The sequence below is a fragment of the Eriocheir sinensis genome, chromosome 57 (assembly GCF_024679095.1).
Source record: "Eriocheir sinensis breed Jianghai 21 chromosome 57, ASM2467909v1, whole genome shotgun sequence".
Classification (NCBI taxonomy): Eukaryota; Metazoa; Arthropoda; class Malacostraca; order Decapoda; family Varunidae; genus Eriocheir; species Eriocheir sinensis.
The window spans coordinates 3,990,150-4,003,037 of record NC_066565.1 but is presented as its reverse complement, the minus strand read 5'-3'; the positions used below and the strand labels follow the sequence as shown (position 1 = coordinate 4,003,037).

General features: G+C 45.1%; 1 protein-coding gene across 2 annotated transcripts; it reads left to right on the top strand.

Annotated features, from left to right (window-relative positions):
• The first annotated feature begins 2,161 nt into the window (after positions 1-2,161).
• On the top strand, positions 2,162-11,376 carry LOC126984628 (zinc finger protein OZF-like). Of its 2 annotated transcripts, none has more exons than XM_050838412.1 (2): positions 2,162-4,610; positions 11,025-11,376. In XM_050838412.1, the coding sequence occupies exon 1, from the start codon at positions 2,170-2,172 to the stop codon at positions 3,697-3,699; it is 1,530 nt and encodes a 509-aa protein (XP_050694369.1). In that variant the 5' UTR covers positions 2,162-2,169; the 3' UTR covers positions 3,700-4,610; positions 11,025-11,376. The 2 variants fall into 2 exon arrangements, with proteins under 2 accessions (XP_050694369.1, XP_050694370.1); XM_050838413.1 differs by having other exon boundaries at positions 2,162-4,690.
• The last annotated feature ends 1,512 nt before the right edge of the window (positions 11,377-12,888 follow it).

The following is a 12,888-nucleotide window of genomic DNA, read 5'->3' as shown; positions in this document are numbered from 1 at the left end:
TTCTCTCCGGTACCTCCCACACACCAGTATCACATGCACGACAGTTTCATCCACACCCCTGTCACACTTTGCTGCGGGACTCAGACCACCTGTAATTTCGGTAAATTTGTAGCACTTCACCAGTCTCGCATTTCCGAACGAAACTAGTTTTTTTCGGTAGTTTTCGGCCTGTTTTGAATGAATATGCGTGTCATTTCTATCGCAAATCACGTGTTTGTTTACCCCCTTCCAACCAAGAGACTAATGATTTGCGATAAAAAATTTAGAGCACATTCATTCAAAACAGACCGAAATCTACCAGAAAAAACTAGTTTCGTCCACACAGGTGCATTTAAACTAAACATAACCCTAACATAACCTAACCTAACCTAACCTAACCTAAAACTAACCTAACCTAACACTAACCTAACCTAACCTAACCTAACCTAAAACTAACCTAACCTAACACTAACCTAACCTAACCTAACCTAACCTAAAACTAACCTAACCTAACCTAACCTAACCTGAAACGCACGCACGAACAAACACAAGGCTGGGGCTGGGAGGCGGCGGTGAGTCGGCGGGGCCCGGGCAGTAACCCATCAACCATCAGAGCGGTCGTGTGTCACGTCCTGGCCTTGACCGCCCTCCCTCCCTCCCTCCGTTATAAATGATTTCCGAGGGGTGTTTATGGGGATGAATTTACTCAGAATGCGGAGCTCTTTCTAATGGTCAGGGTAAGAAAAGCCATCTCTAGACTGGTGTACTCCTACAATAATACCGTAATTTCTTGCATTCACGTTCATACACTGCGCTCGAGCTTGGAAGAGATCACCACCCAGGCTTCCATCATACCAGCTGACACACTGCGGGGCTTCCTTTTCCCTGTACCACTCCAAAGTACTCTTTCGCTCCATCACATGCTTTCACCTCCTCAGACCGTCACCTTTCACTGCACTGTCTCTCTTTCTTCCACTTTCTCACATTCCATTCTAGACCCTCACTATTTCTGTCAGTCACCTTCCATTCATAGAAACGCCTTCCTTCTCTGCTCACCCACCTGACTCGCATACCACTGTCACCAACCATTCTCAACCAACGGGTCACCTGTACAGCAAGAGCAAAAGCAAGAACAGCACACGCCGAGGCTGCTGCCGCTAAGCATCGGAACACTGCTGAAGAACTAGAGGCAACCAGCCCCTAGCAATGTCACAGCAGACGCCGCCGCCAAGATGGCCCTGGCGGACGTAAACATCACGCCGCTCCCCCCGCCACTCTCCACGGCCAAACGCCTTATGTCCCGCACCTGCCACTCTACATGGGACGACACACTCCATGACACCCTCCGCATCACCTCCATGGGTCAATACCGCACCAACTCCTGCCCACAGCCGTGGGTGCGGAAAACGTCCCGCGTCCTAGACGTGGCCTTGACGCGCCTGCGCCTGGGCCACACACGCCTCGGCGCTCACCTCCACCGCCTGCGCCTCGTCCCCGACCCTCACTGCCCCTGGTGCAGGACCTCGAGGCTACCATTGAGCACCTGCTGCTGCACTGCCCCCGCCACCACTCCCAACGAGTGCTGTTCAGACACCAACTCCGCGCCCTGGACGTGCCCACCTTTGACCTGCCCACACTGCTGGCGGCGGCAGGCGTCCACCCCTCACGACAGGATGCTGTCCTCCGCCTCACCTGCGCCTTCCTTAGGAAGACGGGGCAGCTGACGCGCCTGTGAAGCCCTCACAGGACGACACCAAGGCTCATGTGAGCGACTAAATCGCCGCGGCCCTAAGCAACAACAACAACAACAACAACAACCAGCCCCTAAAACACTGCCAGGACAACAAAGGCAACCCTAAACCCTCCAGAAGAGGAAGAGGCCGTGGTCCCGTGTCCTAACCAGCCCCGTAAAACGCTGAAGAAAAATAGGAATCCTTGTCCCCAAACTGCCTGCTGCCATTACTGCTGCTGTGACTTCGACTCTGCTTCCTGTTCACGGCACTGACGACTGAGCCAGCATGGCAACAACAGCTTCCTGCAGATGTGGAAGAAAGACAACAGGGACAACAGCAACACACTCCAAGGCTGTCGCCGCAAAGGTTGGTTCCACCACACCGTTGTGTGGAGGAACAGAGAACAAAGACAACAACAACATACTCAGCCGCCTCTCCTGCGTGGCTGGACAGCAGCATGAGTGGCCAGGACAAGCAGGAACAAGCTGCTGCAGGGGGCAGGAGGGTCAGTGGTCAGCAGATGAAGCAACTTGCTGCTGGTAACTCTGGCAACAAAGGAGAGAGGAAGTTTGTGTGTCTGGAGTGTGGGAAAGAATTCACCTCAAGGGGAGGCCTTGGATATCACACCCATACACACACTGGTGTGAAGAACTATGAATGTAAGGAATGTAGCAAAAAATTCATCTGTAAGAGTCACCTTGATACACACACCCTTACACACACTGGTGTGAAGAACTATGAATGTAAGGAATGTGGGAAAAAATTCAGCCAGAAGGGTGACCTTGATAAACACACCCTTACACACACTGGTGTGAAGAACTATGAATGTAAGGAATGTGGGAAAAAATTCATCCAGAAGGGTAACCTTGATAGACACACCCTTACACACACTGGTGTGAAGAACTATGAATGTAAGGAATGTGGGAAAAAATTCATCCAGAAGAGTGACCTTGATAGACACACCCTTACACACATTGGTGTGAAGAACTATGAATGTAAGGAATGTGGTAAAAAATTCATCCAGAAGAGTGACCTTGATAGACACACCCTTACACACACTGGTGTGAAGAACTATGAATGTAAGGAATGTGGGAAAAAATTCAGCCGGAAGGATACCCTTGATACACACACCCTTACACACACTGGTGTGAAGAACTATGAATGTAAGGAATGTGGGAAAAAATTCATCCAGAAGGGTACCCTTGATACACACACCCTTACACACACTGGTGTGAAGAACTATGAATGTAAGGAATGTGGGAAAAAATTCAGCGAGAAGGGTACCCTTAAAAGACACACCCGTACACACACTGGTGTGAAGAACTATGAATGTAAGGAATGTGGGAAAAAGTTCAGCCAGAAGGGGCACTTTAAAAGACACACCCTTACACACAATGGTGTGAAGAACTATGAATGTAAGGAATGTGGGAAAAAATTAATCCGGAAGAGTCACCTTGATACACACACCCTTACACACACTGGTGTGAAGAACTATGAATGTAAGGAATGTGGGAAAAAATTCAGCGAGAAGGGTCACCTTAAAAGACACACCCTTACACACACTGGTGTGAAGAACTATGAATGTGAGGAATGTGGGAAAAAATTCAGCCGGAAGGGTACCCTTGATACACACACCCTTACACACACTGGTGTGAAGAACTATGAATGTAAGGAATGTGGGAAAAAATTAATCCGGAAGAGTCACCTTGATACACACACCCTTACACACACTGGTGTGAAGAACTATGAATGTAAGGAATGTGGGAAAAAATTCATCCAGAAGGGTCACCTTGATACACACACCCTTACACACACTGGTGTAAAAAGTCATGAGTGTGAAGAGTGCGGGAAGAGGTTCAGTAGGAAGCAGGCACTAAATCAACACGTCTTCAGGCACTATGGCCTTAGAGAGTTCAAGTGTGATGTTTGTGGAAAGCTCTTTAAGACAAGGAGTGACATTGCCAGGCACATGAAGATCCACTTCTGAAGTGTGTCTGCCTACAGTAGTTGTAGTGACCAGGGTGTTAGCAGCAGCTGAGCCTGATAGGGAAAGGGAAGTGAAGGAGAGGTAAAAGTGATCTTGTAAGACAAGGAAGAAAGAAGGCTTGCCTGTGAAGTGATAAAAGGAGAGGAGCCACAGCAAGAAGAGGAAGGGAAATACTGATGGCTGACTTTCCACAGCTGTGGCAGCTGCACCTGGGCCTGGAGCCTGGTTGAGTCTCACAGCTACAGTGAATTACTTACTTCTCTGTGAGGTGAGGGGCAAGAGAATGTCACCTAACACTAAAATAGCTGGAACATGTATTTATAAACCATTGCTGCAGCAAAAGAATCAATGCCTTACAGTGGTGTGCTTCACCCAAGAGTACCACAGATGCAAGGGCTTCCTGAAAATGATGCTCCGTGCCCCTCCCTTGGGCTGTGTCGCCAACAGACAGGGAGGAAGTCAAGTGAAGGAATAAACAGCTCTGAACACCTACAACCATGCAAGGGCAACTGACATTGCCTTGGAAAGTTGTTATTTAATGACAATTAAAAATAAAAGTCATATTGGAAAAGCTGAATATTAAATGGAATGAACATCAACATGTCAGAAGTGGCACTGTTGAGGCAATACTTGGATCCAGCAGCAACAGTCTCAACTCAACTCTTCCTGGCCTTGTTGTTGGCAGGGTGTGCTGGTCTGTGCCTCCCTCCCCTGCTGCCTCCATGCTAAGAAGGAACTGAGAGAGAGAGAGAGAGCCCATGAAGTGACACAAGGCCACAGAGGTGACAGCATCAGGAAGGTTGTTGCTGCTGCATGGAGGCAGGGTGTGCTGGTCTGTGCCTCCCTCACCCTGTTCCCGCCAGGACTGCCTCTGAGTGGCCGTGGCAGTACAGTTTCCTGACGTTCCTCATGTAAGTTTGAGACCAGTCAGCTTGCAGGTTCCAGTTGTTGGCGCGCGGAGTGTCTGAGGTCTCCTGCACCCACAACTCACGTAGGTTCATACACTGTTCATGTTTCTTTGCATGGGCCGCCTGTTACATGAGAGAAGAAAGCTTTGTAGACTTCATTGGATTAAGCAGTGACTGTACAACTGTTACATGATTTCCAAAACTAGATAGGGTAAAAAATTAAGTATGGTGACAAGTTTAGTAACATTTAATGTTTATAGCACATATTTTTAGCACTCATTACTTGTCATTGTTACTTGCATTAATTATGGATTTGATTTTGGAAGAAAACATATTTTTGTACTATCGCCTCGACTCGTATCTGGTCCACCAGTGAGTGAAAAAACGAATATGCTTGACCGATGAGATTAGTCTCCTGGGGGCACTTAACCCTCAGGTAGCCGTGGGGGAGGGACCCCAGGTCACTCCTTCCACGGCCAGGATGGAAGCTGCCCTGGCTGTCCACTCAAACTCCCTTGACCCATGCAGTGACAGCTGATCCACTTACTTACTCCTCACTTCTTAATTTTATTAATTATACTGAATCTATGAATTTCACCTTTATTATGAAAAGAGATATACAGGTAACTCGCGATTTACGCGAGTTTGGTTTACGCGTTTTTGAAATAACGCGGGGTCCAAAATCCCCCCAAAAATTTATTTACACGTTTTTTCCACTTATACGCGATATTCTATGGAGTGGCCACCAGATCTCACGCAACTGGACTCACATAGCGCCGCGGCCACACAGCAGAGCTCAGTTCTTCCCGCGCGCCACTTGAACAACAATACAGTACCCACGCTGCCACGCTACTCAACAATAGGGGTGGGCAGGTACCGGTACTAACGGTACTAGCTATATGGTACAGTACCGGTACCAGACTGCTCGGTACCGGTACCAATACTAGCTAGCCACTCATGGTGTCCCTCATTTCTTCCTCACACGAGTGAGGCTGAGACTGAGTGCCTGAGTGGATATCTCGGTGATATGGATATTCTCTCTCTCTCTCTCTCTCTCTCTCTCTCTCTCTCTCTCTCTCTCTCTCTCTCTCTCTCTCTCCACTGAATGAAGTGAATAAGCATATTATTCCCACCATCACTCGTAGGTTATGATAGAGAACTAGGCAAGACACAATTCACACGTTTCTGGTGACACGCTCCATGCAGCTGTTTGTTGTATGGGTGTGGTTGTGTGGTTTGTAAACAATGCAAATGGCGGCCTGGCTGGTATTGCGCGAAATATCTCCTCGTACAAGACTCATGATGTACAGTTTCTGATATCATATTTACCCCATTATTCTCACTAATATTAATAATTAATAATGAACACATGGATATTTTTTTCCAATATGATTTTTTATGTAGCTTGTACTGCTCCTTAGTCATACAATCAAGCCACCTGTGACATCAAGATCAAGATCATACAAATGGCGCTCGACGGAAAAACGGAATAACAACAAGGCATGGGCAATCCTCCATCGATTTCAATTTTGTATAGTAGTTATTAGATCGCCCTGTATTCTATGGTAACATATTATAAGACAGCTACGGACTATGAAGGATTATATACAATGATAAAGGAAAGTTTGCCGTTGTTATTTGATAAGACAAAAAACAGACCCTTAAAAACACCCCAAAGAAGAAAAAAATCATTAAAAATTTGTACATTCGGCGTACAAGGCGCAGGGCTAAACTTTCAGGCATTTTTTATGTGAAAAAGGTGCGCGCTATACGCTGAAAAATACGGTTTTTATTTTTCGACAAACCTACCTCTTGTTTGATTTACATTGTTTTTGATTTACGCGACCTCTCCAAGAACGCAATACTCGCGTAAATCGAGAGTTACCTGTACAGGTAACTCGATTTACGCGAGTATTGTGTCCTTGAAGAGGTCGTGTAAATAAAAAATAATGTAAATCAAACAAGAGGTAGGTTTCTATCAAAAAATAAATATTCACTTCATTCAGTGGAGAGAGAGAATATCCATATCACCGAGATAGCCACTCAGGCACTCAGTCTCAGCCTCACTCGTGTGAGGAAGAAATGAGGGACACCATGAGCGACTGGCTAATATTGGTACCGGTACCGAGCAGTCTGGTGCCGGTATTGTACCGTAAAGCTGGTACCGTTAGTACCAGTACTGGTACCGGTACCTGCCCAGTGCCCACCCCTATTGTTGAGTAGCGTGGGTACTGTATTGTTGTTCATGTGACGTGTGGAAAGAACTGAGCTCAGATGTGTGGCTGCGGCGCCGTGTGAGTCCAGTTGCGTGAGACATCTGGTGGCCACTCCACAGCAGCGAGGGTGTTGTTGTTGTTGAGTAACGTGGCAGCGTGGGTACTGTATTGTTGTTCAAGTGGCGCGCGGGAAGAACTGAGCTCAGCTGTGTGGCCGCGGCGCTGTGTGAGTCCAGTTGCTTGAGACATCTGGTGGCCACTCCATAAAATATCACGTATAAGTGAAAAAACGTGTAAATTAAACATTTATTTGGATTTTGGGCCCTGTGTTATTTAAAAAACGCGTAAATCGAGAGTTACCTGTAAACAGAATGTATAACTTTATCTTATAAGCAGAGAGAGAGAGAGAGAGAGAGAGAGAGAGAGATTACAATTATTACTACTACTAGTTGTTGTAGTAATTAATAGTAGTAGTAGTAGTTACAGTAATAATAGTAGTAGTAGTATGAGACCAGACTATTGCTGAACACAACTGTATTCCGACTCTCCCCAAGGTTTTATACCACCTAACATTCATTTGCGTAGGCTCTCGAGGGAATTTCCAGAGCCGTAATTCTTCCGAGCCACCTCCTTCGTGTTTACAAATTGTCTCTGAATCTGATAATTTATAAATTTACCTATTTTCCTATTTTACTACTACTACTACTACTACTACTACTACTACTACTACTACTACAGTAAACCCTCACTTATCCGTGTGCACCGTATCCGGGAGTTTTAAAAAATATTTGATTTTTTCCAAAAAATAAAAATAAAAATTGTCGTGTGCCGCCAAAAGTCATTCAGATTACCCACGCGATGTCTCTAAGCTCTGCCCAGGCACATATTTACGAAAGGTTGTTAGGTTTTTGTCCATGGAGGCCAGCCCCACCCCCTGCAGTGACGTCACGAGTGATATATCTCCTGATTGGCTGCTGCCTCCCTTCTTCCCCTCTCTGCCCCCACTGCCTCGCTCTCTTCCCTCCCTCCTCCAGCATATATTGTTTCATTTGTGTGTTGTGTTTTTTGTTACTCGACGAGTAGTTCTTCTTCGTCTTTTTTCCTTTTCCTATGACCAATCTGCCCCCCCCCCCCCCCTCTCTCTCTCTCTCTCTCTCTCTCTCTCTCTCTCTCTCTCTCTCTCTCTCTCTCTCTCTCTCTCTCTCTCTCTCTCTCTCTCTCTCTCTCTCTCTCTCTCTCCTTCTTCTTCTTCTTCTTCTTCTTCACTAAATTTGGTGGAAAATCATATCAGCCCAGCGCGGCAAATCTACAGACGAGTAACTGGTGGATGTTCTTGCCCAGTATAGCGGCATTTTTGCATAGCTTCACCTATCACGTGACTCATTCTTTGACCAAATAGTTGTAAATATTGCAGTTGGCAATACTCCCTTGCCAGAATCTGAAGGAGAGATGTCTGCAGTTCTCTCAATACGGCTGATCATCCCGCACGCACTGACGTAAGTGTTAACATTCAACACTCCCTGAACGTGCATGTACGTTCGCAAGAGAGGCATACATAACCGACTCCTATAGATTTGGACCTCCTCTTTCCAATGGTGTTTTTGGTTTTTAGCTGTGATGAATAGTTTGTGAGATACAGAGGTTAAAAGAGACCCCCCATTGGGCTGCCTGACTGCGCCTGAGGGGATAGTCGTGTTCCGTCCTGCGCGCAAGGAAAGGGTTAAGAACTTAAGAGACTAGACAGAGTTATGGTGTGGTGCTGGCCAGTGGCTGGCTGGCTGTGGTTGGTCAGTCTTAGGACTGGCTCAAACAGCCAGCCAGGTTACTTATCATGATGGAATATGATTCAAGAATACTCCAACATGTGTTTGAAACTAAGGTAGAGAATATTGAGGGTTACATTCATTTAATTATTTTCATTTATATATAAAAAAAAAAAAATGAAGGGGTGGGGAGGAAGGGTGGTGCAGCTGCAGGGATATGGGGGAGTGAGGGAGGAAGGGGCGGAATATTCTCCAGTGTTTGAGCGAAAACGAAAGATTACAATATAGGAAAGTCATGACAGGAAGAGTGGAACATTATTCAAACTGACCAACATATTAAGACAAAACACATCAACTGCAACTGTTAATAGTGGCTCCTGTGGGAAAGCTGTAAGCCCTGGTGGCTCAGGCCTCAGCGAAGAAACCACGTGGAAATTTTGACGAGGAGATAATGATAATAATGATAAATTATTATTATTATTATTATTATTATTATAATCAAACTATTGATCTTGCCTACATTGAAGAGAGAGAGAGAGAGAGAGAGAGAGAGAGAGAGAGAGAGAGAGAGAGAGAGAGAGAGAGAGAGAGAATGATAAAATAGAGAAGTTACAATGAAGTTAAAAAACAGATATGTACTATGTTATGCATCAAAGAAACATTTGTACGGGACATGAGCGGCGATCATGTTAGTGCTTGCTTGTACTGTTGTACACTGCCATGCACAGTCATCGTCAGAGGCAGTCATGGTGGGCTGCCTTGGGTTGGCTGACAAACAGATTTACTCTGAGTTATTCATTTAGTATTTAATTTTGAACAATAACTGAAAAGTCAGAATGATTGAATCACTGATTCTGATGACTGATACCGATTGACTGATTGAGTCCAATTCACTAAAAAAAAAAAAAAAAAAAAAAAAAAAATTCTGTGAGCATGCCGCGCTGCAAATGTCTTCGATGGTTTTCTACGTACCGCAAAAAGTACCGCAGGATTTTTTAGTGTGGTCCACGTTAGTGCGGTATTTTCAGAAAGTTTGTGGTAGTGCAGTACTTTTTTTGTGATGCGGTACTACCGCACTACCGTACTAAGTACCACACTTGCCCACCTCTGCTAGTTGTAGTAGTAGTAGTAGTAGTAGTGAATAATAAGAAAATTGTCATACCATTATTTCCCCACCTCCTCTTTCCCGTCTCTTCCTCTTTCTTCCTCTCCTAATCTTCTTCCTCTTTTTCCTCCTTCCTTCCCCCTTTTGCTCCTCCTATTCCCTTCCCTTTCCCTGGCTACCTGGAGATTAACACTTCCTCTTCCTGCGGTGTGTCAAAATTCATCAGTGTTGTTCTTTATAGTTTCACTCACAAATGAGACAGATACTCAAGGTGATAGTACATACAATCCAAATTCATAAGGTGTTTTCTGCTCTTGGAAAGAGTGCAATACAAGAGGAGGCAGTGAAGGCTTTGCAATAAGTGGTGTAAACATTAAATGATATTTTCTCAGTTTTTCTCACCACAGTTGCTTTATCTTTTACCCTATCTAGTTTTGTAAATCATGTTATAGTTGTTCAGTCACTGCTTCATTCAATGATGTGAACAAAACCTGCTTCTCGTGTAACAGGTGACCTGTGCAAAGAAACATGAACAGTTTGTGAACCTACGTGAGTTGTGGGTGGAGGAGACCTCAGACACTCCGCCCGCCACTAGCCAATCAGCAGCATCCTTTCCTGTCTGGCTAGGGATGAACAATATTAGGACTGTGTACATGTTTTGCAAAGATTGGGATAGTGTACATGTTTTGCAAAGATTGGGATAGTGTACATGTTTTGCAAAGATTGGGATAATGTCCATGTTTTGCAAAGATTGGGATAGTGTCCATGTTTTGCAAAGATTGGGATAGGGTCCATGTTTTGCAAAGATTGGGATAGTGTTCATGTTTTGCAAAGATTGGGATAGTGTTCATGTTTTGCAAAGATTGGGATAGTGCCCATGTTTTGCAAAGATTGGGATAGGGTCCATGTTTTGCAGAGATTGGGATAGTGTCCATGTTTTGCAAAGATTGGGATAGGGTCCATGTTTTGCAAAGATTGGGATAGGGTCCATGTTTTGCAGAGATTGGGATAGTGTCCATGTTTTGCAAAGATTGGGATAGGGTCCATGTTTTGCAGAGATTGGGATAGGGTCCATGTTTTGCAAAGATTGGGATAGGGTCCATGTTTTGCAAAGATTGGGATAGGGTCCATGTTTTGCAAAGATTGGGATTATGTATTTAGTTTTCCAAAGGCATACATTAAAAAAGTCTCCATTCTCCACTCCAAATTCTCAGGGCCAGCTGCATCATAACTATTATATAAACAGAGTCTCCCCTCGCCATGCAGAATGTTTGGGTCCAGCTGTATCAATTGTAACAAACACACATACTAACACAGCCTCCCCTCCTCACAGAAAGGGTTCTTCAGGCGCGAGAAGCTGGAGGAGATAAAGGCACACCGGGCAAGGCTGCAGAGTGCCCCCACCGGCGTCAGTAACCCAACAGCCACCGGAGAGTAGAGTCAGAGCCACCAGCCGCCAGTGTACGTACTGTCTGTGTTGGGCTGGCCGGGTTATCGTAGACACAGCGCCACGCCAAAGATTCCCAAGTGTTGTAGTGACGTGTAAGTCTGTATGGAGCTGGTGCAGTGTAGGCACATTTTTGCTGATATGTACAAAAAAACCCTTTGCCCTTACATTTCCTTCAATAACTCTTAAACTACTAATTTCTAGGCAATATACAATATAGATGACATTGTTGAGTGAAGATTCCTCTTTTATTTGATATCCTTGTTGTGCTCTAAAATATAACTATTAACCCCTTGAACACGAGGACGTGTACGGTGCGTCCTTGCGTGCCCCGTACCATATACGAGGACGCGTACGGTGCGTCCTTGCGTGCCCCGTACCATATACGAGGACGCGTACGGTGCGTCCTTGCGTGCCCCGTACCATATACGAGGACGCGTACGGTGCGTCCTTGCGTGCCCCGTACCATATACGAGGACGCGCATACTGCGTCCTAACCCGCTTCAGCCAGTATACGAGTTATTTCATCCCGTATATTGTACAATTGTTTTTAGGATGAATGTCGGATATGATACTGTGTGTTATGTGACCGTCAATGTTATTATTGTGTAATAACATAAGTGTGTCTTGCGCACATTTGTACTTGACAGTAACAATTAATTCTAATAGAAAATAACAAAAATAATGAGAAAGAAATGATATATGTGTATGTGTGTGGAGTTCCTCTTTCCTTGAGTTGCCAAGTGGCTGGCTGGTTGTCTCATCACCCCCTCAGCTTTGGGACGCGGCTCACTGCGTGGCGGCGTGGGAGCTCTGGCCTCCCCTCCCTGCCTCTCCCTCACACCCATCCTTCTATCTGTTCTCTTTTTTCTACTTTCCTTCCTTCCTTCCTTATATCTCCTCCCTGCTGTGTGTGTGTGTGTGTGTGTGTGTGTGTGTGTGTGTGTGTGTGTGTTTACCTAGTTGTGAAATACAGGAAAAGAGCTGTACTAGGCTCGTGCTGTCCCGTCTCCATAATGCTTATTATCCAGTTTGGCTTTAAATTCATGAATCGTTTTTGCACACACAGTCTCCTCGTCAAGTCCGTTCCATGTTGTTATGCTTCTGTATGGAAAACTGTATTTTTTGATGTCTCCTACAGTCGCTCTTCTTCAATTTCTTACCATTGCCTCTTGTCACACTTCTGTCACGTTCCACTAGGTCTTCCCTGTCCAATTTCTCCAATCCCTCTTGTATCCTGTACAATGCTATTAGGTCCCCTCTCTTCTGCTCTCCAGTGTTGTTAGTCTCAATTTCTCCAGTCTTTCTTCATAAGTATGTTCTCTCAGAGTTTCCGGTAATTTAGTCGCTGCTCTTTGTATTCTTTCCAACTTTCTAATTTCTTTCTTCAATCTAGGTGACCACACTAATGCTGCATATTCCAGTCTTGGACGTATCATCGATGTTATTAGTTTCTTCACCATTTCTTTGTCTAAATATGTAAATGCTGCTTTTATGTTTCTAAGAAGATTGTATGTTTCCCCAGTTATCCGGTCTATATGTTTTCCAAAGGATAACTTGTCTGTTATGATCACTCCCAGATCTTTTTCTTCATTTCTTTTCATGATTCTTTCATTACTCAGAGAGTAGTTCCCTGATATTCGTCTACTGCTCTTACCAAACTCCATCACGCTACACTTCTCTGTATTGAATGTCATTTCCCATTTGCGTGACCATTCGCTTATTCTATCAAGATCTTGGCTCAGGGCTA

Bases quoted from the DNA above. Each gene is read 5' to 3' on its own strand.
- LOC126984628 (XM_050838412.1), top strand. From the start codon at position 2,170: ATGAGTGGCCAGGACAAGCAGGAACAAGCTGCTGCAGGGGGCAGGAGG.